Source organism: Sus scrofa, chromosome 8 (genome assembly GCF_054392235.1).
Source record: "Sus scrofa isolate SSC_HxYL_T2T_F1_AM1 chromosome 8, Sscrofa_HxYL_maternal_Yorkshire_Landrace_v2.0, whole genome shotgun sequence".
NCBI classification, from domain to species: Eukaryota; Metazoa; Chordata; class Mammalia; order Artiodactyla; family Suidae; genus Sus; species Sus scrofa.
The window spans coordinates 2,656,949-2,679,882 of NC_139390.1; the positions used below are offsets into that span (position 1 = coordinate 2,656,949).

At 63.4% G+C, this 22,934-nt stretch overlaps 1 protein-coding gene across 2 annotated transcripts; it reads right to left on the reverse strand.

Annotated features, from left to right (window-relative positions):
- Window positions 1-213: 213 nt before the first annotated feature.
- CPZ (carboxypeptidase Z) lies at window positions 214-22,541 on the reverse strand. Of its 2 annotated transcripts, XM_021100949.2 has the most exons (11): window positions 22,428-22,541; window positions 17,858-17,890; window positions 16,604-16,978; window positions 14,061-14,273; window positions 10,524-10,720; window positions 9,878-10,039; window positions 9,333-9,491; window positions 5,979-6,114; window positions 4,213-4,352; window positions 1,271-1,370; window positions 214-661 (listed from the first exon to the last, which is right to left on the reverse strand). In XM_021100949.2, the coding sequence occupies exons 1-11, from the start codon at window positions 22,513-22,515 to the stop codon at window positions 312-314; spliced, it is 1,953 nt and encodes a 650-aa protein (XP_020956608.2). In that variant the 5' UTR covers window positions 22,516-22,541; the 3' UTR covers window positions 214-311. The 2 variants fall into 2 exon arrangements, with proteins under 2 accessions (XP_020956608.2, XP_084829913.1); XM_084973787.1 differs by lacking the exon at window positions 9,333-9,491.
- Between the last annotated feature and the right edge of the window lie 393 nt (window positions 22,542-22,934).

A 22,934-nucleotide genomic window follows, 5' to 3' on the forward strand; every position in this document is an offset into this window, starting at 1 on the left:
TGGAAAGTAGAGACCCCTCTGGATGCGAGGCCTCGCGTCCTGGGAAGGGGCCACACACAGACAGACAGGTTTGAAGGGCGGTCCCACTACTGGCGCCTGTGGGACGGAAGAGCCCGCACCCCGGTCACGGCAGTGGACAGGCTGGGGCGCACCTGCTCAACCAGGGGCCACTCCCTCCTCCGCAAGCGCCTCGCACACAGAGCCCTCGTCCCCTAGGGAGGTGGATGAAACACTTTAATACAACGGAAACCCTTGGCTGGACGGCTTTGGAGGAGGAGGCAAGAGCAGGAGCCCCGGGCCAGAGCGCGGGGCTAGTACTTGAGCAGCCAGCGCGGCTGGTGCTGGCCCAGCGACCTGAAGTAGGACCACCACCAGGGCTTGCTCCCGCTGGCCTCGGGCAGTCTCCGGGCCCCCAGGGGCTCCTGGCCAGGCTCCTCGGGCTCCCCGTGTGGGCCGGCACCTCCGGGCCCATTTCTCCTTGGCCCAAGAAGGAAATTTTTGGGTCCGGTCCCCAGAGGCTGGAGGATGAAGTCCACACGGCCAGCCCTCTTCATCCGGGCAGGGATGGTGACTTTCTTGATGACCTTGGAGTAGCCGGGGGCTTGAGCAATGACGATGTGGGACCCTGGGGGCAGCAGTCTCCAATAGTCACCATCTGGGGCTGTGGACGATATAGGATGGAAACGGCTCTCGGACCTGGGCTCAGACAGCTTTGACATGATGGGTAATGGGGGGCAGAGGGGGCGGCAGCCTGGAGGGCAGACAGACCCCAAAGTCGCACTCGCCTGGATCGTCCTGCCTGCAGCCTTCCTTTATCAAACTCCTATTCACCCCTCAAAGCCCTGCTTAGGCACCACCTCCTCTCTGAAGCCTTCACAGCCCAGCCCAGCCCCACAGAGTCTGGACCTTGTTTCCACCAGGAACTGGCATGACAATGCATGATTTTTTAAGTCAGCTGTGAAATAAATCCCTGAGGGCACCCAGAGCCCACTTGGACACGTAGCTTATCAATGAGATGCAAGCGCTGGGATAGGAACCAACAGGCCCCCTCCTTTCCTCTCTGAGGAGGTGGCGTGGGTCCAGCAGTCTCTTCTGGGGGAACATGAAATCCACAACGACTGTGGGTCGCCTGAGTGAGCTTCCCCTGGGGCAGCGCTGCGGGAGACACAGCTGGAGGAAGCAGAGCCCAGGCCCCGGCTCAGCCCCACCCACCGAGCTGGCGGAGGGTGGGTGCGGGACCCAGCCACGACGCGGCCGCAGCGGTGCTCACCCGTGGTGATGTCGTGACGGATGCCCTTGACTGAGATCCGGGCGTTTTTGACCGGCTTGCCGAACTTGTCCATGACCACGCCTTTGATGCCCCGGTGCACCTGAGGAGGCCCGGAAGGGTGCGGGTGTGGCGCGTGCCCAGCCCCGCCCGGCCCTGCCCACCCCCAGGGAAACGCCTAGCCCTGCACCCCTCGCCTCGTCATCGCCTTGCGTAAGCCACCCCCTCTGGGCCTCCGTCTCCTTGCGTGAAGTGAGAGTGACCAGCAGGCCCATCTCTGGGGTCCCCCCAGAGCCCAGCTTGCGGGGGGTGCTGGCTGACGACACCTCCTGTGCCCCCTGCTGAACTCCTGTGAGCACCTCTGACCCCTCCTTCACAGCCAGAGCCAAGGCCCCCCGGCAGCGTGGGGCAGCGGGAGGACGGGGGCCCAAGGGTTTGGACCAGTCCCAACCTGCTCTCTTGAGCTTGGGCGAGCTCCCCAGCGTCTCAGCCCTGCCTGTCAGGCTGAGAACAACTAGAGCTCAGAAGCTCACCGTGAAGGAGCCCAGGACACCCCTGGTGGGAGGGGACACGTGAGGCGGGGGTGGGGGTTCTTTTCTGTCCCTGGAGGCTGCCCCTCACACCTTCAGTGTCACCCAGGACCCCCAGCCCCCATCCCGGCCCTTCCTCTGCTCAGAATGCCTGACCCACCCCCTCACCCAGCCCAGTCCTCTGCCCTTGGAGACACAGCGCGTGCTCCTCCTCCTCCGGGAAGCCCTCCCTGGTGATCAGCCACATCAGGGGCCCCACAGCCCTGGCTTCCACTCTCCCAGCCCTCCCCTCACTGTCCCGTCATGGTCTGCCCTCCCTCTGCCTCCAGCCTGAGAGCAGAGGCCAGACACATAGTAGGGCCTCATGTCGTGCCGGCACACACCGGCTAGATTCTGGTCCGTCCTTGCTCTGGGGCTGAGGAGAGGGCGCCGCCCCTCCCGCCCGACCAGGGGAGGTAGACACGGCCTCCCCCGCCACCCCCGCCGTCGGGCCTGGTCAGGATCACTGCGGAAAGGCCTCAACGACCCGACAGACTGATGCTTATCAGCGGACCCGGGCAGCTTTCCTGGGGGGCGGCCTGGGGGGCGGCCGCGTGCTGCCCAGCCTCCCGCGGCATCCTGCCTGCGATTACATCTTTAGACCCGAGACTTCACATACAATATCCACGGAGCAATCCCAGCTCCATTTAAGCCTCCTTAAAACTCATTTTCACAGACGGCCGTAAAACAGAACGAGCGAGGAGGCCTGGCCTTCAGCAGCCACTGATGTTGATGGCCCACGCGGCGAGGCGGCTGGCACAGCCGCGGGGAAGAAGCTCGGCACGAACAATGTCCGGTGTTCGGCCGGGCCTTGCTCGCTTCCCGTTGCCGCGGCAGCCGACCCGGAGCCCCTGCTGCTTCCTTCCTGGAGGAAGGTTCCTGATCTTTGCAGAAAGCGGGGGGCTCGATAACAGAACTGGGGTTTGGGGCAGGCGGATCTGAGTTCCAGCTCTGGGCAGTGGCTGGTGACATGGAGCAGCTGGCTCACTCTCTGACCCTCTGTCTCCTCCTCTGGCCGCCTCACAGCCCCTAAGAGAACAGGAGGCCGTGCATGGCCCAGCGACCCCCAAAAGCACAATCCCTCCCCAGGGCCCCCATTCCTCCATCTGTAAAAGGGGCACCTGCCCACGGGCCAGGGCCGGCGTCAGGATTCGAGGCCATGTGTTGGGGAGGGGGTACCAACTGTAAAGTGCTGTGCACATGCAACCCTCACGCTCGCCCTCAGATGATCCCCTTAGGACCTGCGTCTCGTTGGGACGCTGTGGCAACATGCAGTTTTTATGATTCTTAAAAAGGCTCGGGAAAAGTAGTTCCCATTGTGGCACAGCGGAAACGAACCCAACTAGTATCCATGAGGATGCGGGTTCAATCCCTGGCCTCGCTCAGCCGGTTACGGATCCGGCGTTGCCCTGAGCTGCAGTGTGGGTGGAAGACAAGGCTCGGACCTGGCGTGTCTGTGGCGATGGCCCCGATGTGACCCCTAGTCTGGGAGCTCCCGTGTGCCGCAGGTATGGCCCAAAAAAGCAACAGAAAAAATTAAAAAACCTTGGGAAAAAGGAGAAAGCAGAAGCCCCTATAAAACCACTATTCTCTGCATCGGGACCTCCCGCCGTCTTTCAGCAGCCTTACCTCATTCAGAACCACATCCCCGGGTTGGAGCCGGGCTGGGGGCATTGAGGGATGGGGCCGGGCAGGGAGAGAGGCAGCGGGACCTCTGGTCTGGTCCCCACGTGGTCCCCAGGCCACCGAGAGACTCAGCCCTCTGGGTCCAGCGAGGGGCGACTTTAGACATGTTCTCTGAGGCCCCCCGCTCATGGCCTGCCTCTTCTGCCCACCCCTGCGACCTCACCCCCTGGCTCCGCTGCCCCACTCCCGCCCCAGCAGCCTGAGCCCTCCCCTCTGAGTCTGAGGACAGACGTGGCCTTGCCCGGACCACTCGGCCACGCTGCTGCCCAGAGCCCTCACCTCGGGGTCCCCACGCCGTGCCCACCCTGCCCCAGCCCCACGGCCACACTCCTCACGGGCCTTCAAACACCCCAGTGAGTTCTAACACCAGCGGGGTTCCTTCCCTCACCGCATTTCCCTACTCCTCCAAGACGCAGTCCAGATGCTGCCGCCTCCAGGAAGACCTCCTGGCCTCCGATCCTGGGTCAGGCGCCTTCCCTGAGCTGCCTTGGTCCCTGCACTCCCTGGTTGAGACCCTTGTACCAGGGACCGTGACACAGGCCCCCGGGTCCCCAGCGCCCCCAGGGAGGCGGGTGGCCAGTGCGCCTTCACGCATAGCACGGTGGTGAAGGATCGAACACGGGACATGTGACCGTGACCGTGTCCCGGCCGAGGGGGTCGGGCCTCCCACGCCAGGCCCCGGGAGCTCACCATCTCCACGAAGTTCAGGAGCGGCTCCTTGTTGTGCTGCCAGAGCGTGTAGAGCGCCTCTTCCGGGGGGAACTTGACGCAGCCCAGCTCCACCGTGATCTCAAAGCAGTTGCTGTGCAGATAGTTGAAGTCGGACATGCCTGCGGCACCGGGCGGGGGACGGGGGCGGCTGAGCAGGGGGGCCTCAACCCCCCTTGGCTGGACAAGCCGGGGGGTCATCCTAAGCCCACCTCCCATATGAGCAGCCCGAGGCCCGGGCCTCCACGGCTCCCACCCAAAGTCCCAAGTGGTTTGGCGCCCATGCACGCGGGCTCTCCCACCATCCATGCAGCCCCTGGGGGTAAGAAGAAGCCCAGTTCCAGGGGAGGTGCTGGCAGCACGCGGGCCACATGGGGCCCTGGGGTCCGAGCCACTGGCCCTGCCCTGGCCTGGACCCGACTGACTATAAGGTCCATTCCCCTGCTCAGTCCCCAGAACAGCCTGGAGGGCAGGTCCTCTTACCTCCGTCCCTGGGGTGGCACGGCCGAGCCAGGCTGCCGGCCGGCCAGGGAGGTGGCAGAGGCTGACCCCCTGTTCTGCCTTTCCCTGATCCGCTTCTGGAGGACTTGTCCAGCTGGAGCTGAGGCCACGCTCCAAGACAGGGCTAGAGCCCTGAGGGGGCCAGTTGGCCCAGCCCTTCTGAGCCTCAGGGCACCTTGGAGCCCTAGTACCCAGCAGCCACCCTTCCCAACTTACTGTCACACTCCCCTGCACCTGGCACCTGGCCCTGGCCACCAGCCGCAGGCTTGCCCTGGGCCCAAGTCCGCGGGAAGGGAGCCTGGCCGGCCTTTCCGAGCTCAGCCCCCAGCGGGGCCTCTGCAGACCCCGTTCATGGGTCATAACCGAGACTCGGCGCCCAACCTCTGAAGGTCAGGGGACCTGTGTGTCTGGGTCCTGGGAGGGAAAGAAGCCGCCCTGCCCGCAGGAAGGACCACACACGCCATCATGGGCAGCAGGGGTGCTGAGCAGGGGGCGGCCGTGGCTTCAGAACAGGAGCTGAGGGGCCGCCCTCCCCGCCCCACAGAAGCAGAGGGCAGGGGGTGCGAGGCCCGGCTCTGACGGGAGCCGGGCCCTCGAGCCGGCCCTTCTCCGTCTGAGCCCGACCCCCTCGTCTGCGGAATGACCTGGGTAACAAGGGTCATGCCAGCAGGGAGGAGGGGCTGGCAGCTTGCGGCGGCATCTGGGCCCAGCCCCCAAAGCCCCCGGGCCAGGGCGTCACCTGCTCCCACACTTCAAAGAAACAAGGAACACGGTTTTAGTGTAAGTGCAACCCACGCATCACTGGGGCGTCCTAAAGCCCCCTCCGACTTCCCTCAATCGGATCTAACGGGGGTCCTGCATTCCATCAGGCAGCCCCGCGAACCCCCAGGAGGCAGACGAGAACTGGCCACGGGTGGACGGGTGGGGTGTTAAGCGATCATTAACCAAACGACAGAGAGGCCAGCACGGAGTCCGGGTGGAGCCCTTCCACCCCCTCCCCGCGCCTGGACGCTCCCTAGGCAGCCACGAGAACCGAAGGCGGCCCACTCCCGAAGTCTCCCACCCGGGGCGGCAGTTCGCCCCACGCAGCCTCTGCTGCTCTCCCACCTTCTACAAGTCCTAGGAGTTCTAGAAGTTCTAGAAATCCCTGCAAAAGCCACTGGGAGGAGCTCCCAGGGCCCAGCACCCCCGCCCAGGGGGCACCTCCCGTGAGGCCCCTCCCCCAGCGCCGCCCCCGGGGGGCGCACCTCCCGTGAAGCTGTACCAGTCCGCCCCGTTGATGATGCTGCCTCTCTTCAGGAAGTTGCCCCCACACCTGTTCTCCGACCTGTCCATCATCATGGGATGCACGTCCGCATAGGCTCTGGCCAGCAGCTTGAACATCTGGGAAGGAGACGGGGAGAGGGGCCCCTGCGAGGCTGAGAACGGAAGATGGGGCTCACTTCAGGATGCCCGCGGAGCAGGGGGCAGTGGGTGAGGCGAGGCCTCCCGAGGGAGGGGACCGCCCTGGGGGCACACCTGCAGCTCCGGTGGGAGAGGGACCAGGGTCCACGCAGAGGGCCCAGCCTGTGCAAAGGTCCAGGGGTGGGAGGTCAGAGCTCAGGGCACCGGTGGTGGGTGTCTGGGTGCAGCACAGAGCCCTGCACACCTGGCTGGGGAGCCTGGGCTTCCTCTGGAGAGAGGCTCCTGCGGGGATGCTGGCAGGGCACCTGGCTGTGCAACTTATAAAGCACTTGCTGCCCTGGTGCAGGAGGTGGGCCTCCGAGAGACAGGGAGGCCGGGGTGGGCTTCATTTTCACCGACTTCATCTCCCAAGTGAACTCCTCTGATAACCGTCACTCCATTTCCCCAGGGGACAGCCAGCCCCCGCGGGCGCCACCTGCCAGCTGCCATTACGGCATGCATTTCCATCGAGGTTGGTGGCAGGACAGGAGAGCAGCTTAGAGGGGCTGCCACCCTCCTTGGGGGAGCCTCGGAGACAGGGCTGGGACGTGGCCAGCATTCCTGTGCAAAGCCCCTTCGCCACGGGACCCCCAGCCCAGAGCTCCCCCACCACGCCCCCACCCAGGCAGGACTCAGCCATCTGACCCCGGCCATCTGACTCGGACGCGGGTCTGACCCCGGGTACAGGCTCCAGGCAGGGTCCGATGGATGAGGGGCTCCCCGGCCTGGGAGAGGTCTGTCCTGGGAAGAGGACCCCTCTTTAAGGAAGGGGGGTCGGCAGTGGGGAGCTGCTCCCGGCCAGAGAGAGGGCCTCTCCTGGCGACTCAGCCCCCAGGACCTGGGGCCGGGAGGGATGGGTCCGGTCTCTCAGGGATAGGATGGCGGTTTCAGCCGGGTCCCCAGACACAAGCCCCCGCATGTCCTTCAGTCACGGAGGTGGGCAGTCGGGCACCACGGGCTGCCTTCAGCATCGGCCACCTTCGGCCAGGTGTCCAGGTGCTGACAGGGCTGTTTCTAGAACACTGCCCTGGCCCCCACCTCTCTGGCCTCCACCATCGGTCTGCAAAGTGGGACCTAGGCTGGTGGGGGGAGGTGGGCCAGCCCCTCTGCTCCCCTCCACCGTCTCCTCTCTCCTTCCTGCCCTGGGGCTCCCTCCTGTCACCTGTCCGTCAGCACCCCCCTCCCCCAAAAGGCCCAACCTGGGGGCGGGCCCGGGAGGAGCTCCGCCCAGAGGCCAGGCTGGTGGGGGAGGAGAGGAGGGGTGGGCAGGCAGCCCTGCCAGCCTGGGGGCCATGAACGCAGCCCCTCCTCACGCCCCCCCACTCCCCAAGACTCCCCTGGGACCCCGGTTTCCACAGAGACCACCACAGGCAGCCAGGCTGAAGGATTATCAATGGGTGATTGATGGCTGGGGGGACGGACCGCTCCCTTTTCTGACTCTGCAGGGACTCGTTGCGGCAAACTCCCCCTCCCAAGATTCAGAAACGCCCAGCTGGCGCCCCAACAGCTCCCACTGCCCGGAGGACTCAGGCCTCACCCAGTCATTGGCCCAGCTCTCTGATGGCACAGGGAACAAGGCGGGGCACAGCGGAGACCACCCAGCTGCCCTGGGGGCACCTGCTGAGCACAAAGCACAGAAACTGGCAGCCCTTCATGCCCCAGGCACGTGCTGGATGCTGGAGTGAGCAAGTGAGTGAGCAAACGAGTGGATGAATGAGTGAGTGAGTGAGTGGGTGAGTGGGTGAGGGCCAGAATGAAGGGGTGCAGGAACCATGACGGGGGACACAGGCGCTGCTCCCCCGGCTCTGGAGGAGGCAGGCTCGCCATCTCTGCTCAGCCTCCCCAGCTCCCTCTGCTCCCTGACTCCTGAGGCTCTGAGGGCATCTCCACCCGGCCCTTCAGGGACACCCCTCAAGGCCTATCTTGAGGCTGAGGACCTAGCCGCCCCCACATCCTGCACACGCGCACACGCACACTCGCCACACCACACCCTGCGTGGCCCAGGTCACCTGGGCAGCCCCTGTCCTGGCCAAGGCCACTCTTTCTCACCCTCGCCGTTTCCGGCTCCTTCTCCCACCAAGACAGGGCTCAGGGCTCCGTCCTGTTCACCTTGGCAGCCTCAGGACCAGCCACACACAGGGAACGGCTGGCTGCGGCCAAGTTGACCCGCGAGTGGCCGCAGGAGGAGAACGAGGGAAGCCAGCTCTGGACAAGGGTCAGTCCAGGCCTATCCTCCCTGTCCTGCCCCAGTATCAGGTGGAAAGTTCCAGAAGGTGGCAGGGGCAGGCTGGCTCTCTGCCCTGAGTCTGGTCCACCAGGGGGCCTGCTGGGAGACCAAGCAGGCAGCTCGGACTTTTCTAAGCCCCTGAGGCTGGTCAAGGAAATACCTTCAAACTCTGTCTTCCCCGGGGAGTCGGGAAGCTCCCCCCGCCACTGCCTCCCGATGGGGGAGGGTGGACAGGAGGTGGCCTCCGCAGCTGCGCGTCATCAGAGCAGTTTGGGCAGCTAAGCTCCAGTGCACCTGGCTGTGACCCATCAAAGATCACCCCCTCCCCACTGCAGCTTTCTCAGCTCCCGCGGCCTTCCCAGAAGACCAGCCTCAGGATCAGGCACAGGGAGGGACCCCGGCAGGGCAGGGGTGCCCCCAGGAACCAAGTCTGCTTAAGGGAGGAATGGGGTTGGAGACGGTCTGGCCATCATCACATGTTCCATCCCCTGCTGGTCTGACCAGTGAGGGAAACAGGCCCGGGGCGGGGAGGGGCCAAAATGCCTACTTCTACCCCAGGCAACCCCTGGTCTCAGGATCCTGACCCTTAAAGGGGAGGGAAGCGCCAGGTGCCAGCCAGCGGCCCTGCGCGGTGCAGCACTGCCCTCTGCCGGCGGCACTCGGAACCCCACCCTCCCCAGGACAGAAAACGCAAGGGGCCTGGGGGGAGGGCACTCCACCAGGGTCCCCAACCCCGGGCGCTCCAGGGAGAGACACAGATGGAGGAGGAGGTGGCCAGGGGAGGGAGGGGGTGCTGCCGGCTGGCTGGAAGGCTTCCTGGAGGAGGGGGTTTGGAGCTGGGCCTAGAAGGCTGGGGATGTGGGCTTCGCTGGCCTCAGAACAAGAAAGGCTGTTCCCACAGCCGCCTCCTGCCCCCCCAGCGCACCCTCACCTTCTCATCAGGCGTGGGAGAAAACATCTTCTCCTCCTGGGGATGCTTGGAGAAGTCGAAGGGGTAGGACACCACCAGGTCGCCCCCGTGGAGGCTGGCGGAGAGCACGAAGGGGACCGCCCGCATCCACTTCATTATTGCCTTCGTCTCGGGGGCCACCTGCCCAGGCGGAGCGGTGGTCCTCAGGACCAGGGACGTCCCCGCCGGCCACCCAGCCCAACGCCCAAGCTAGGATCCTGTTCAGGCCCCGCGGGATGTGCACACATGCCCGCCCCCCCACCCAACTCATCCCCCCCTCCTGGGACGCCACCGCCTCCAGGCAGCCTTCCTGGGCCCCATCACTGAGCACCTCAGACGCTGGGTGCTTTCTGTATGTGCTCCCTGGATCCCACGACGGCCCAGTGAGGGTTATTCCTATTTCACAGGAAGCCGAGGCTGGGGGGCTAAGGCTGTTAAGCGCCTGGCTCTCTTGCCCTGGGGAAGGGCAACACCCGAGGGTCAGAGTAACCAGGACCCTCAGGTGCATCAGGGGGCGCGGCTCCTACCTTACCCCACCAGTAGTGCTGTGGGATGGCGATGTGGTCGCTGCGCGCGCCGCGGGCCGAGGCCGTGCGGTAGTACTCGGACGTCAGGTCGGGGAAGTTGCGGTTCAGGTCCAGGTTCTGGGCGTTCTGCCTCCCGCTGGTCCACCCGTTGTAGCCGGCGCCCTGGACACACAGGCCGCCCCCAACCAGGGGTCAGCACGCCCACCCTGATCCTTCTGAAGGAGGCGCAGCGCTGGGCTGAGAGCCGCAGGCGGGGCGGTGGTTCCTCTCTGACTTCATGTGACGAATTCGGGAGCAGGCCCCCTGGGCTGCCCTTGACCCCTCTGCCGTCTCTGCAGCCTCCAGGCTGATCTTCCAGCCTCAGGCTTTGCACGGGCTGGGCCCCACCTGGGGGGCCCCACTCAGGGTCACCCCCACCCCTGGAGCCCCCTCCTCTGGCTGGGCAACACCAGCTCCTACCACTCCCTTTCATCTTATTTCCGCGGCAAGCATCACTTTTAACACCAAAAACTGCCAGTGTCTGTCCCACCCCCACGCAGGACCTCGCCACCTAGGATGGTGGGTGCAGAGCCTCCACGACAGCTAATGGCTGAACAAATGGGGGTGTCCAAGGCAGGGGCCATGGGACCTGCTGAGAGGCGCTTACCTCGGCAGCCGCCACCTCATAGCCGTCGGGATTCATGGAGGGCAGCAGGTGGATGCGGGTGGTGTTGAGCAGACGCTGGATGCGGTCATTGCCCAGCAGGTACTCAGAGCACAGGTATTGGGCCAGGTAGATGAGCATCTCCCGGCCGGCCACCTCGTTGCCATGGATGTTACCAATGAGCTTCACTTCCGGTTCCACTAGGAGGGATACAGTGACCTGGGGGTTGTCTCAAAGCTCCGGGGTCCCCAGAGATTTGAGGGCCCACAGGGCAAGGGTGGCCGGGTGTACTGGAACCTAGGCATACTTGTTTGGGGCCAAGTGTCTCTGTGACTAATGAGGTCTCATCAAGGTCATCCCTTTGGTTGAGCTCATCTGTGAGGCAGGGCAAGCATTATTAGCATGATGGCACAAAGATACTGATTAATAATAATGCGATCATTGGCCTGTGTGAATTTCTTCCATGGCCACTCTTCATGTTTGTGCAGTAAAGTGGGGCATACACTGGTGCTCAGATGGGAAGGCAGCTGGTCCTCAGATGGATGGATGGAAGGAGAGTGGAGGGATGGATGGGTGGGTGGATGGAAGAAGGATGGAAGGATGGATGGATGGATGGGTGGATGGACGGATGAATGGATGGATGGTTGGATGGAAGGATGGATGGATGGAAGGATGTGTGAATGGATGAATGGAAGGATGGATGGAAGGATGGATTGATTGATGGGTGGGTGGGTGGATGGATGGATGGTTGGGTGGATGGATGGATGGTTGCATTGATGGATGGTTGGATGGATGGATGGGTAGTTGGATGGATGGGTGGGTGGGTGGATGGATGGATATACATATAGATGGAAGGAGGATGAAAGGATGGATGGATGGGTGGAAAGATGTGTAGATGGAAGGAGGAAGAGGGTGGACAGATGGGTGGGTGGATGGGTGGATGGAAGGATATACATATAGATGGAAGGAGGATGGAAGGATGGATGGATGGATGGATGGATGGAAGGTTGGATGGATGGATGGATGGATGGAAGGATGGACGATGGTTGGATGGATGGAGGGATGGAAGGAGGATGGGTGGTTGTTTGGATGGATGGATAGGTGGGTGGATGGATGGATGGGTGGTTTGGGTGGATGAATGGATGGATGGTTGGATGGAAGGATGAATGGAAGGATGGATGGAAGGAGAATGGAAGGATGGATTGATTGATGGATGGATGGGTGGGTGGGTGGATGGATGGATATACATATAGATGGAAGGAGGATGGAAGGATGGATGGATGGATGGATGGATGGATGGAAGGTTGGATGGATGGATGGATGGATGGAAGGATGGACGATGGTTGGATGGATGGAGGGATGGAAGGAGGATGGGTGGTTGTTTGGATGGATGGATAGGTGGGTGGATGGATGGATGGGTGGTTTGGGTGGATGAATGGATGGATGGTTGGATGGAAGGATGAATGGAAGGATGGATGGAAGGAGAATGGAAGGATGGATTGATTGATGGATGGATGGGTGGGTGGGTGGATGGATGGATATACATATAGATGGAAGGAGGATGGAAGGATGGATGAATGGATGGATGGATGGATGGAAGGAGGATGGAAGGATGGATTGATTGATGGATGGATGGATGGGTGAGTGGGTGGATGGATGGATGGTTGGATGGATGGATGGGTGGGTGGGTGATGGATGGATATACATATAGATGGAAGGAGGATGGAAGGATGGATGGATGGATGGATGGGTGGGTGGGTGGGTGGATGAATGGATGGATGGATGGATGGATGGAAGGATGGATGGAAGGATGGACGATGGTTGGATGGATGGAAGGATGGATGGAAGGATGGACGATGGTTGGATGGATGGATAGGTGGGTGGATGGATGGATGGATGGTTGGATGGATGAATGGATGGATGGAAGGATGGTTAGATGGATGGATAGATGGGTAGATGGGTGGTTGGATGGATGGATATATAGATGGAAGGAGGATGAAAGGACGGATGGAAAGATGTGTAGATGGAAGGAGGAAGGAAGGTGGATGGATGGATGGATGGATGGATGGATGGATGGATGGATGGATGGAAGGAAGAAAGGATAGGTAGATAGTGCATGAATGGGTAGGAGAGTGGACCAGAAGCCTTGCAGTCCTGCTAACTGTGTGACTTTGGACAAGTCACCTCTCCTCTCTGAGAAGCAGGAGCTCATCTGGAAAACGGCATCTCCCTCCTGGGCTGTGCACGGCCCCAAGGACCTCCAGCCATGGGAGCGAGTGGCCATGGCCCCCCCACATTCCCAGGATATATATGACCCTGAGGCTTTCCACACCAGTCCTCTCCCTTGGCGCTCTTGGAGGTGACACCCCTCACCCACACATTCCCAGGCTTCAGCCAATCCCGTAAGGGGGAGTCCTGTCTTCAGTACAGAGTAGGAGGCAGGGCAGGCCTTGGAGGCTTGGATGGGGTCAGAAGACCTCTGACCTTGACAGAGATAGACAGGACCCAAGCCACCAAGACGGAAATCAGGCTGAGTGTGGCCAAGCCAGCAAAGGGGGCCAGAGCCACTTAGCCAAGATGAGGTGTGTGTTTTGTAACTTTAAGGACCAGGGTCAGATGGCCCTGCTCCTAGACACAGTCCTGGGGACAGAGGAATGGAGGGACCAGGAGAGGAAGGACTGGGGCCCTCACTCATCGACTCCCCCCGCAGAGGCAGAACAGGCCCTGCGCCTGGGTGCTCTGTGCCCTGGAGGGGCCTGCCGCCATCTTCCCCTCGCCACCCAGGGCACTGAGTCTTTACTAGAACATTTGGATTCCTGGGCCAGACTCCCGAGCCGCCCCCCACCCCCCGGGGCCCCTGCCTCTCCTTGATCTGCCCCTGAAGCTCAGTTTCACAGGAATTTTTCTCCGTGCTGGCACTGCAGGCCCAAATGGCCCTCTCGGCTATGGCAGGGGAGCCGACCCCGACTCAGCCCTGCAAGAATGGCTCCAGGGACGGCAAGGTCTGGCATGTTCCACCTGGGTCCCCGTCTCAAAACAGGACCTCAGCCTCACACGAGCTCAGATGGCCGGAAACACGGCTGCATTCACATCAACAGACCAAGCAACGTAAAGGGGCGGGTGTGAAGAGCCAGGACCCAGCGCCCACACACCTGCCTGGGTCTGGACGGGCCAGGGCGAGGCGGCAAGAACAAAACGCACAAAGCAGTTAGCTTTCAGTCTAGACGACGCACAAGGCACGACGTGCCTCGGCCACCGCCCACCCCTCCCCTCCTGCCTCCCAACCCGTGCCCCCCACGTCTCCAGGACCCTGCCCCCTACCTCCCCCACCGCACCTCCCGTGGCACGACTGTGACAGAGGTCGCACACGCCCCGTGGATGCAGCAGGCCCCCCGGTGGGCCACGCACACCCCGCAGCCCCCTCCCACGCCCCATCACCCAGGCAGTGGGGCTTTGATGAGGACCCCGGGCCCCGCAGGCCGGAGCCTTCGGCCAGCAGTCGGGCCTCTCACCCCGGCGCCTGAGGCCACAGCGGCTTACTCAGCTCGTGCTGGCCGGGCCGGCTGGAGAGCTCAAGGACCAGCAGCTCCCGGCCGTCGAAGCTGCGCCCGATGCTGTAGGTCTTGGCGATGTGCGCGCAGCGGGCCGCCGTCCGCTTCAGCACGCGCACCATCTGGGCATACGAGTGGTGGGTGAAGTGAATGAAGGTTGCCGGGTGGCCGGAGGGCAGCGCCTCCTCCTCGTCCAGGCCTCCTGGGGGAGGTGGGGGGGGGCTGGGGTCAGCACGGGGCCCCCGCCCAGCCCCCAGCTCCCTTAGGACGACGACAAAGGACCCTCACCACTCCCAGTGCCCCACCCCTGCCACACTGGCAACGGGGGGAGGGCAGGCTCCCTGTGTCCCCCTCAGACGGCTCCCCAGCCGTTCTGTGTTGGTGTTTGTAATTGAAGTCTTCTTTATAATACTTAATTTTGACAGCTGATGACAGTATCCCACAGACATAAGGCAACGCAGCTCCTGAGGTCACGGTGAATAATTGTGTGTGTGATTAGTTGGGAGATTTTATAAAACACTGAACAGCAGAACAGACAGGCACGGGGACAGAATCCTCAACCCAGAGAGCCACTGTCAGCTGCCACCTCCTGACTCTGGGTGTTTCTGGGTGCCCTGAGCCTCTAGCTGTAAGGAGCCGGGGTGGGAGGCGGGGGGGGGGGGGGCAGCAGGGAGATGTGAGTCCCCCTGCGGCTGTTTCTCAGCATCGTGATGGAAACAGGGTCAACGTTTTGCCAGTGAGGCCACGAGCTTCTGAAAGGCCCCGACGTCCACTTCCCCAAACTACGATGATGCCAAATGTTTGCTGTCAGAACCAATACAGCCCGGCGCAGGGCGGGGGCGGGGGCGGCGGGGGGGCGGCTACTGAGGCAGGAAAGAAGCTCTCCCCAAAGTTAAAGTGTCCTCAGGAGAAACGCCTGGGCTCCCAGGCGGAGGGCCGGACGCTTGGCAGCACTGTCCGCAGGCCAGCTGGCTGTCCCCTCCCGCTCACACAAGCACCCCAAGGACAGCCCCCGTGGCTCTGCGCCCCCCCCCCCCCACGACCCCAGGGACTCAGGCTCCAAGGATGCAGGTCCCTGCAGGCTGGACCTGGAGAAGCCTGAACAGTGACTGCGTCTCCCAAGTGTCTCACTTGGCCTGTGGTTTTGTTTCTGCTCAAAATGGTTTTTGAGGGAGAAGAAAGCAGATGGAAGCAGCAATTTGGGGGCGGAAGTGCCCAAAATAATCTCTCTCAAGCCCACTCGGCGGGCTTTCCCAGGGCGGCGGGCTCGGCCCCACGGAGACGTCTGGTTTCCTTCCTCTGCTTCGCGGCCCCCGCCCAGCTGCCCCCACTGCCCAGCTTCCTGCCTCCTGCCTGTCTGTCACATGCCACCCACAGGTCACTGCCTTGCATGGGCCCTGCAAGTGGGGGCAGCTCCCCCTCCCCCAGATTCAGCTCCAGGATTAGAGCAGAGCCCTGCACAGCCCGTCACGGCAGAGCTGGAACCCAGGGCCCCCTGGAGGCCAGCCCCAGGCACCCCTGCGTCCCCCCTGCCACCCTCGGGGTGCCGACCTGGAGCCACCCACAGCGCAGCCCTCAGGAGCTGTCTGGTGACCAGACAGATCAATCCCTCCACCAGCGCCTGGCCTGGAGCTGCCCCCTGCTGCCCCTGGCCTTCGCAGAGCCTCCACTTTGCCACCTATAAAGTGGTTACACCAATGCCCCGGGTCACTGTGGGGTTTTCATGAGACGACACATGTGTGGGCCTCGGCCCCAGATCACATAATGTGAGACATGAGAAGCCAGAAGCCAAGGTTGTCTTGTGCCGTCCAATGTCACACTGGCCACATGTGGCCACTTGCATTTAAGCTCAAGTTCATTAAAACCAAATCAAATCCAAACTTAGGTCCCCAGGGGCCGGAGCCACATTCCAAGCCCTCAGCAGCCGTGTGTGACTGGTGGCTGCCTTCTGGGACAGAAAGGTCTCTTCTCGGCGCTGCTGTGGGCCATGCTGCGCCTGGAGACGCCCCTTCCCACCCACTCAGGAAGCCCAGCCAGGGGTCACGGAGCCTCGCGGAGCGCTTAGCCCACACCCCAGCATCGTCGCCAAGCGGTGCCCTGGGAGCTCCTTGCACACCCCTTGATACGAGCAGCTCACCACTGCCCAGAGCTGCCCATTCCACCTGCACTGGTCGGCCCATCTCTGCAGCCCCTCTGGCGGCGTCCTTCACCCCTGGGGCTCCACGGACCCCACTTTGCGGAGACCAGCTGCCAGGCAATATCCTACGTGTGATCTTTCAGGACCGCCCACGGGCTCTAGTGGGCAGGTCTCCCCGGGGGACGCCCCCGCCCCCCCCACCCTACCCCCGCCCCCGGGCCCTGCAGTCCTCTGGGGAGTGGCTGCTGGGCAGGCCTCAGGCTCTTACCCACCCCTGCCCTCCCGGCCCGGGCACCTGCATCCAGGGCCTCCGTGTCGGGACCTCGGCCGAGGCACCTGCCCACATGACTGGCTCCATTCCCCACCGCAGTCCTGGCCACAGAGCCCGGGCCCACCTCGCAGCTTCTCCAGGGGGTCGTAGCAGCCTTCTTGCTGGCTCGCGAAGTAGCGGCCGCAGTCGAGGAAGTAGGGCCAGGCCATGTCGATGGCGTCGAAGGCGGGCTGGCAGGCTTCGCGCAGCCCCTCGCAGACGTGGCGGCAGGGTCTGCGCACCTGGCCGCCCTGGCATCGGGGGGCCAGCACGGCGCAGCCCAGCAGGCGCAGGTCGGGGTTGCACTGGCCCTCCAGGAGGTGGTGCAGCACGCTCAGCAGCACGTACTCGGAGCTGGACTCCACCACCTCCCGGGACCGGTGCTCCAGCAGCGTGGGGAAGGCCGTCTGGTTGTAGGCGGCGTCGCTGCAGGTCCTGAGCTGCAGGTCCACGCATGTGGCTGCGGAGAGGCGGGGTCAGCGGGTCACCCCCTCCTGCAATGCCGATGACCGAGGGCCTGCTCTGCCCGAGCTGCCCTGCTCAGGGCCCCAGGCCCACAGGGACAGGCACCCACCATGTGGCAGGGAGAGCCCGGGACCAGGTCTCCTGGGGAAGGGCCGGACACGGGCTCACTAGTGAGTGGGCCGGGGTGGGTCCCAGCTTCTGCGTGGGCCAAATGGGTGCAGGAAAGCCAGCCCGGCCGAGGGTTTGCCACATTAGGGCACGTGGTTGGCTTCTGCAAGGGGACACTCTTGCCACTTAAAAAAAAAAAATCGAGTCTCTCCACTCAGAACATTCCAGATGCCCAACTCTGGCAACAGGAGACGAAGAAATGTCTGCTTCTGAGCACCTCCGCTGTGCCAGGCCCCACATCCCCTTCCAAACCACCCCGAGACCAGCTTCCCTTTCCTCGTTTACAGAGGAGGAATCCAGGGCCTGAAGGGATGCTGCCACCACAGCCCCGGACTCAGCAGGTTCAGGCAGGCGGCTGAGGGCCAGGGAACGCCCAGGATAAAGAGCCAGGGTGGCGGGCCGTGCACACCGCAAGATGGGACCCGACCCACCTAGAGCCCACCTGCAGGACCGGGGGGTGGGAGGGGCAGGGAGGACCCTCTGCAGGAGCCCGGGGTTCAGCCAGGGTCGGGAGCCAGCGGCACGGAGGGAAGGGCCCCCCGCTTTCATTCGGATTTCTAGCGGCGTGACATGGCTTTGGATTTGATTCATGGGCCATCTTATTAATCCGCTGCTGCGCAACCCTGGGTTCCACCCTCCAAACACGGTGACGGCGGAGGGTCTGCAGCCTTCCTACAGAACAAAACCAGGGGGCCGGGTACCATACCACTGTCCACAGCTGCCAGCCGGGGGCATCCACCTGGGGGGAAAGAGATGGTGCTGTCAGGTGCGCGGATCCCCGCCCACCGGTTGTCCCCCAACGTGCACTAAAGGGGCTCCTGCCTCTCATGGCAGCCCCCAAACACACACACGGAGCGCTTGCTGGGCCCCCAGCGCCCTCCCCACCCTCCCCAAGCATCGTCCCACTCGGCCTTCAGAGCCACCCTCTGATGTCAGCACTGACATTCTCCCCCATTTCACAGGAGAGAAGACTGAGTCTCAGAGCAGTCACAGGACTCTCCTAACGAAAGACAGCCAGCACCAAAGAGCCCTGACTCAGAGTGCTGGCCGGTCGCCATGGTGTCAATACCTCCACGGTGGCCAGTGTCTGCTTCCAGCAGCTGAACAACTAGTTCTCACCAAACTGGCAGATATTTAGCAAGCAGCCCTCGGAGCCCGGACCAGAGGCTGACTGACCCCACCTTATTCCAAGCTCCCCCCAGTCCTGCAGGTGCCGGCACCCCACCATCCAGAACACGCTGCAGTGCGTGGCCCCCGTTCTCTAAAAAAAGGACCATCGCACAGACTCTCCTTGGTGGCTCTGAGGACCTGCTCCGAGGTCCAGACACACGGAGCCAGACAGGCCAGTGCAGGAGCCCTGGGAGGGGCGGGGCGGGAGGGAAAGGCCGAGCCCTCACTCTGTGACATCAGTCAGAGCCCAGGCCTGGACCACAGTCCAGCAAGGGCGGAACTGCTTCCAGGGACTCGCCTTACGAGCGGGGGGTTGTGGGAACCTTCCTGGATGCACATGAGCCCCCAGTGCGGGGATGCAGGAGGCGGTCCGGCGGGGTTGGCCAAGGAGCCCCCACATGGGTCCCCCACCATGGACTAGGCAGCCACAGTCCCTGCCCCTGGGGTCAGCACTCGTGGGATGGAGGCGTTCAAGCCACCAGCGTGGCACCAGGTGAGCCAAGGACCCCAGGCTGTCCTGACGGGCTGGCACCACGTGGGCAAAGTAATGGGCAAAGGACACTTTTCCCGAAGTATCCGGGCCATGAGACTGCCGCCCTAACAGAGGGCAGAGACAGCAGCGTGCCCCAGCCTCTGGGCGATGCGCTGGGATGGGGTCGGTGGTGAGTGGTCCCATCACCGGGCCCCCACTCCCAGCCTGCAGCCCGGGAACTCCCAGCAGGCGCCCGACTCCACGCCTTTATGGTCTAACGTGTCCGGACTTGTGGCACCACCCTCTGCAGAGCAAGGAGGCACGAGGACAAATGAAAACCCGAGGGAAATAAGGCGAGAACAAGAAGCTGGCCCCGGGCTGTGCTTGCAACACGGTGCTGTCCTCAGGCGGGAGGATCCAAGGGGAGCAGGGCCCCGGGGGAGCATCCATGCCCAGCACTCACCCTCAGAATTCACGCTCAAGCCAGCGCCCTTGCAGCCATGTGAGCTCAGACCCGGGCAGATGCCATGACTCAGGAGCATGAGGCCACCCCAGATGGACGGCTCCGGCCAAAGGCACCACTCTGCCCTCCGCCCACATCCCCAGCCAGCGTGAGCCTCAGGGGCCCGGCCCCGAGCTGAGTCAGGGGAGCTAAGGAGGGCTCAGGCTCAGCAGCTGCTCCATGAGCAGGGCTCCCTCGGGCCCTGGGGCCTCAGGAATCGCATGGTGAGGAGGCCGGGGCTCAGCCGCCACGCCCGCCCCTTCAAAGCCCCGGATCTGAGTGGATCTGACAAGTGCGCCCCTCCTGGTTTCACGTGGCTTCAGATCTCCCTAACTCCCAGGTGGGGAGACTGACGGTCAGGGATGAAGCCCTCTCTGTGCCTCAGTCTCCTCACCTGTAAAATGGGAGTGACGATAACAGTGCCCAGTCCGATGAGGTGGTGCTGTGAGCGGGGCCTGCACCCAGGAAGGGCTCAAGCAATGGCAGCTCAGGGACGCACGGGGAGAAGAAGGGGGGTCCCTTGTGACCCTCCCAGCAGACCTCACCGCTCAGTGGGGTGGACAAGCAGGCGGCATCTGCGGCCTTGCCACCAGTGCTTTCGGGTGGCCACCAGGAGCAAGACGGAGAGATGGCTGGACGGGTTTCTGGGGCTCCCGTAGGAAGAACCACAAATGGGTACAACAGGCACGGATGCTCTCCCAGTTCCAGAGGCCAGAAGCCTGAAATCGAGCTGCTGGCAGGCCTCGTCCCTTGGCAGGACCTGGGGGAGGGTCCTGCTCCAGCTTCTGGGGCCCTGGCAACCCCGGGCTGCGGCCACATCACCCCAGTCTCTGCCCCCGTCACATGTCCCTCCTGGTGTGTGCATCCAAACTTCCGGCTTCCTCTAAGGACACCAGTCAATGGATTCGGAGCCCAGCCCAGCCAGCACGACCTCATCCTAATCCGACCATATCTGCAAAGACTCCGTTTCCCAGCAAAGTCACAGCCGCGGGGCAGGGGGGTGAGGACCCAATTCCACCCCCAACAATAAGCAGGATCCAGGGGTGCCTTCGGGGAGCGCAGGCTACAGGGGGGGCCGGGAGAGGGAGGGCGGTTCTGGATGCACCGCCCAATAGGCTGGTCACTAGCCAAGTGTGGCTACTGAGCAGCTGAAATGATGAGCCCAAATTGACAAGTGCTGTAGGTGTAAAATACCGCATTCCAGACCCAGCACCAAAAACCAGAATGTAAAATAGTTCATTCATAGTTTTCATATTGGGGGCGAAATAGTGAAACAATATTTCCAATACACTGGCTAAATAAAATGTATTGTTACAAGTTAATTTCACTTGTTTCTTGTTATCTCTTTCCGTGGCTCCTGGGAAAATGGTGTGTGGGGCAGGCACCGCTCCGTTGGACAGCGCTGGTCCAGACCACACGTGACATTGCACCTCTTGACCACAAGGTGTCAGCACGGCTTCAACCAAGACAGCAAGACGGACCTGGGGCTGGACATTGCCCGGCCGCGTAAAGGAGTAACACCCCTGAGTGAGGTCCGAGGGGCCGACCACCTGCCCAAGACCACACAGCAGCACAGATCACTCAGGATTTGCACCCAGCCCCACCTGGCCCCTAGAAGCATAAAAGGTGCCTCAAACCCCAGGCTCCAGGTAAAGACCTGGTGGGAAGGCAAGGCACAGCCTGGGGAAAGGGGCTGAGCCTCCTGCTCTGGGTCCTGGAACAGAAAGACGGGACGTGGACATAGCAGCCTGGACTCAAGCTGCCTGGCCCTGCCCGCATCAGCCTGCTTTCTGGAAAAGGCACTCGGCTTCCACGGACCGCGTAGGCTCGTCGGGAAGAAGATCCAACTGCGGAAGGAATTATCCTAGAAACAGGCACTGATGCCACCTTGGACCGAAGACGGAGATCCAAGTGGGGAGGGGGTCCCTGGGGAACAGACAAATCAGGGAGAGCTTCCCGGAGGAGGGGACTGTAATCCCCAATAAGCCTATCATTCTAGACATTTCCTGGGGTCTTAGGGGTTCAGAGGAGGATCCATCCGCGGCTCCAGGCCAGTCCCACCTGCATCCTGTGTGTGCACCTGTGCGCACATATGCAGGCACGCCCACTGCCTTTCTGCGGGGGGGGGGGGTGGCGATGGGGGGCAGGGGCAGAGGTGGAGAGAAAATTCAATTTGGGCCAAAAGAGAAGAAAAGGAAAAACCGGGCCTTGGCACACTTGGGCATTTTGCCCCTGGCATGTCCACTAGGCTGGCGCCAGCAAGTTCTCAGGTATCCACAAACCTCCAGCGCCTGATTTGGAATCTGACACATCCGGACCCTGAGCCGGAGGGGCCCCCAAGGCTGCAGCTGATAAGGACCCGAGGGCAGTGGACTGGACGCCCCCTCAGCTTTATCCATCGAACCCGAGTCCCAGCGCTCCCAAGACGCCCGAGATGCCGCTGCACCACGGCGGGAACTCAAACACGCCGTGAGTTTCAATGTGAAGCGGAACAGGCCGGCTCCAGAAGGGCAGGTGTGGTCAGGACCAGAGCCCCGGCCCCCCTGCCCACACCTTCAGGTGCGGTCACTCTCCCAGGCACACAGCCCCTGGGTGGTCCGCGACCCGCTGCTCTCCCCCTCTTCCTGCGCCAGAATCCGCCAGGAGCACCCCCTCCCCCTTTCCCAACAGGGACCGCACCCCCTCGCCGGCCCTCTGAGACCACTTCCGGAGACTTTGCGGCCACATCACAGAGTTGGGAGGGAGGGGTCGAGTTTGCGGCCCAGGGGCCGCCCCCTTCCTGCAAGGACCAGGGACTTTGGACGACCCCCTCTTCTTGCAAAGCCCTGGCACCTGCTCCCTGGGTCCCCACCTGCGGGGCGCTCCCCACCCGCTGTGCTCTGACCAAGAAGAACCCCTGGCCACCGGGCACTGGGTGCCTCCGCTGCCCTCCAGCTGCCTGTGCGCTCCGGCCGGGGGTACCCGCCGGGATGCGCTCGGAGCGCTGGGTGAGCCTTCCTGGGCAGAACCGCGGGTCCCAGGTCACAAGGCGCCCACTTGGGGACGGTCTCCTGGGCCATGGCTCACGCGAGGGGAAGTTCCCGATTACGGGGCGCCGCCTTCCACCCCAGGGTGCGGGCGGTCGGGCCTTACCCGCGGGGTCCCAGGCGGGCTCGCACCCGGGCCGGGCGGCGGCGAGGACCAGCGCCGCGAGGAGGAGCAGCGGCGGCGGGGGCGGCATGGTGGGCGGCGGGCGAGTGATGTGGCACTCGGGCCGGGGCGCAGCGCCGCTTGGGCTCCCGCCCCCCACGGGCGCGGAGTCGGGTTACAGAGCGGCGCCAGGAACCGCGCAAGGCGATGCGGCGGGAGGGCCCGAGGAGCGCAGCCGCTTCCGGGCCGGTGCTCCGCCCCCAGGGGTGAGCAACCCCCTGGGGGGAGGGTTTGCCCCTCCCACCTGACCTCGGGATCCCCGCTGGTCGTGCCTGCAAACCCTGATTCCGGGCCCGGGCGGGGGACAGGCGGCTCTGGGGGCGAGGCGGGGTCCTGGCCCAGCGCCCCACCCCACCGGCCGTGAGCCAGGACCAGTCACCCCCAGCTCAGGACCAGCATCCGGGGAGAGGAGCGGGGGAGTGTCCCCACCTCCCCACCCTTTCGCAGGTC

What these genes read in the sequence shown, in the direction of transcription:
- CPZ (XM_021100949.2), bottom strand. Translation starts at nt 22,515, where the DNA reads ATGCCGCCCCCGCCGCCGCTGCTCCTCCTCGCGGCGCTGGTCCTCGCC. An exon ending in ATGAGGTGGCGGCTGCCGAG is followed by an intron (nt 10,040 to 10,523) that starts GTAAGCGCCTCT and finishes CTGTGTGTCCAG; the next exon opens with GGCGCCGGCTACAACGGGTG. An exon ending in CTGGTACAGCTTCACGGGAG is followed by an intron (nt 4,353 to 5,978) that starts GTGCGCCCCCCG and finishes CCGGTGCCGCAG; the next exon opens with GCATGTCCGACTTCAACTAT.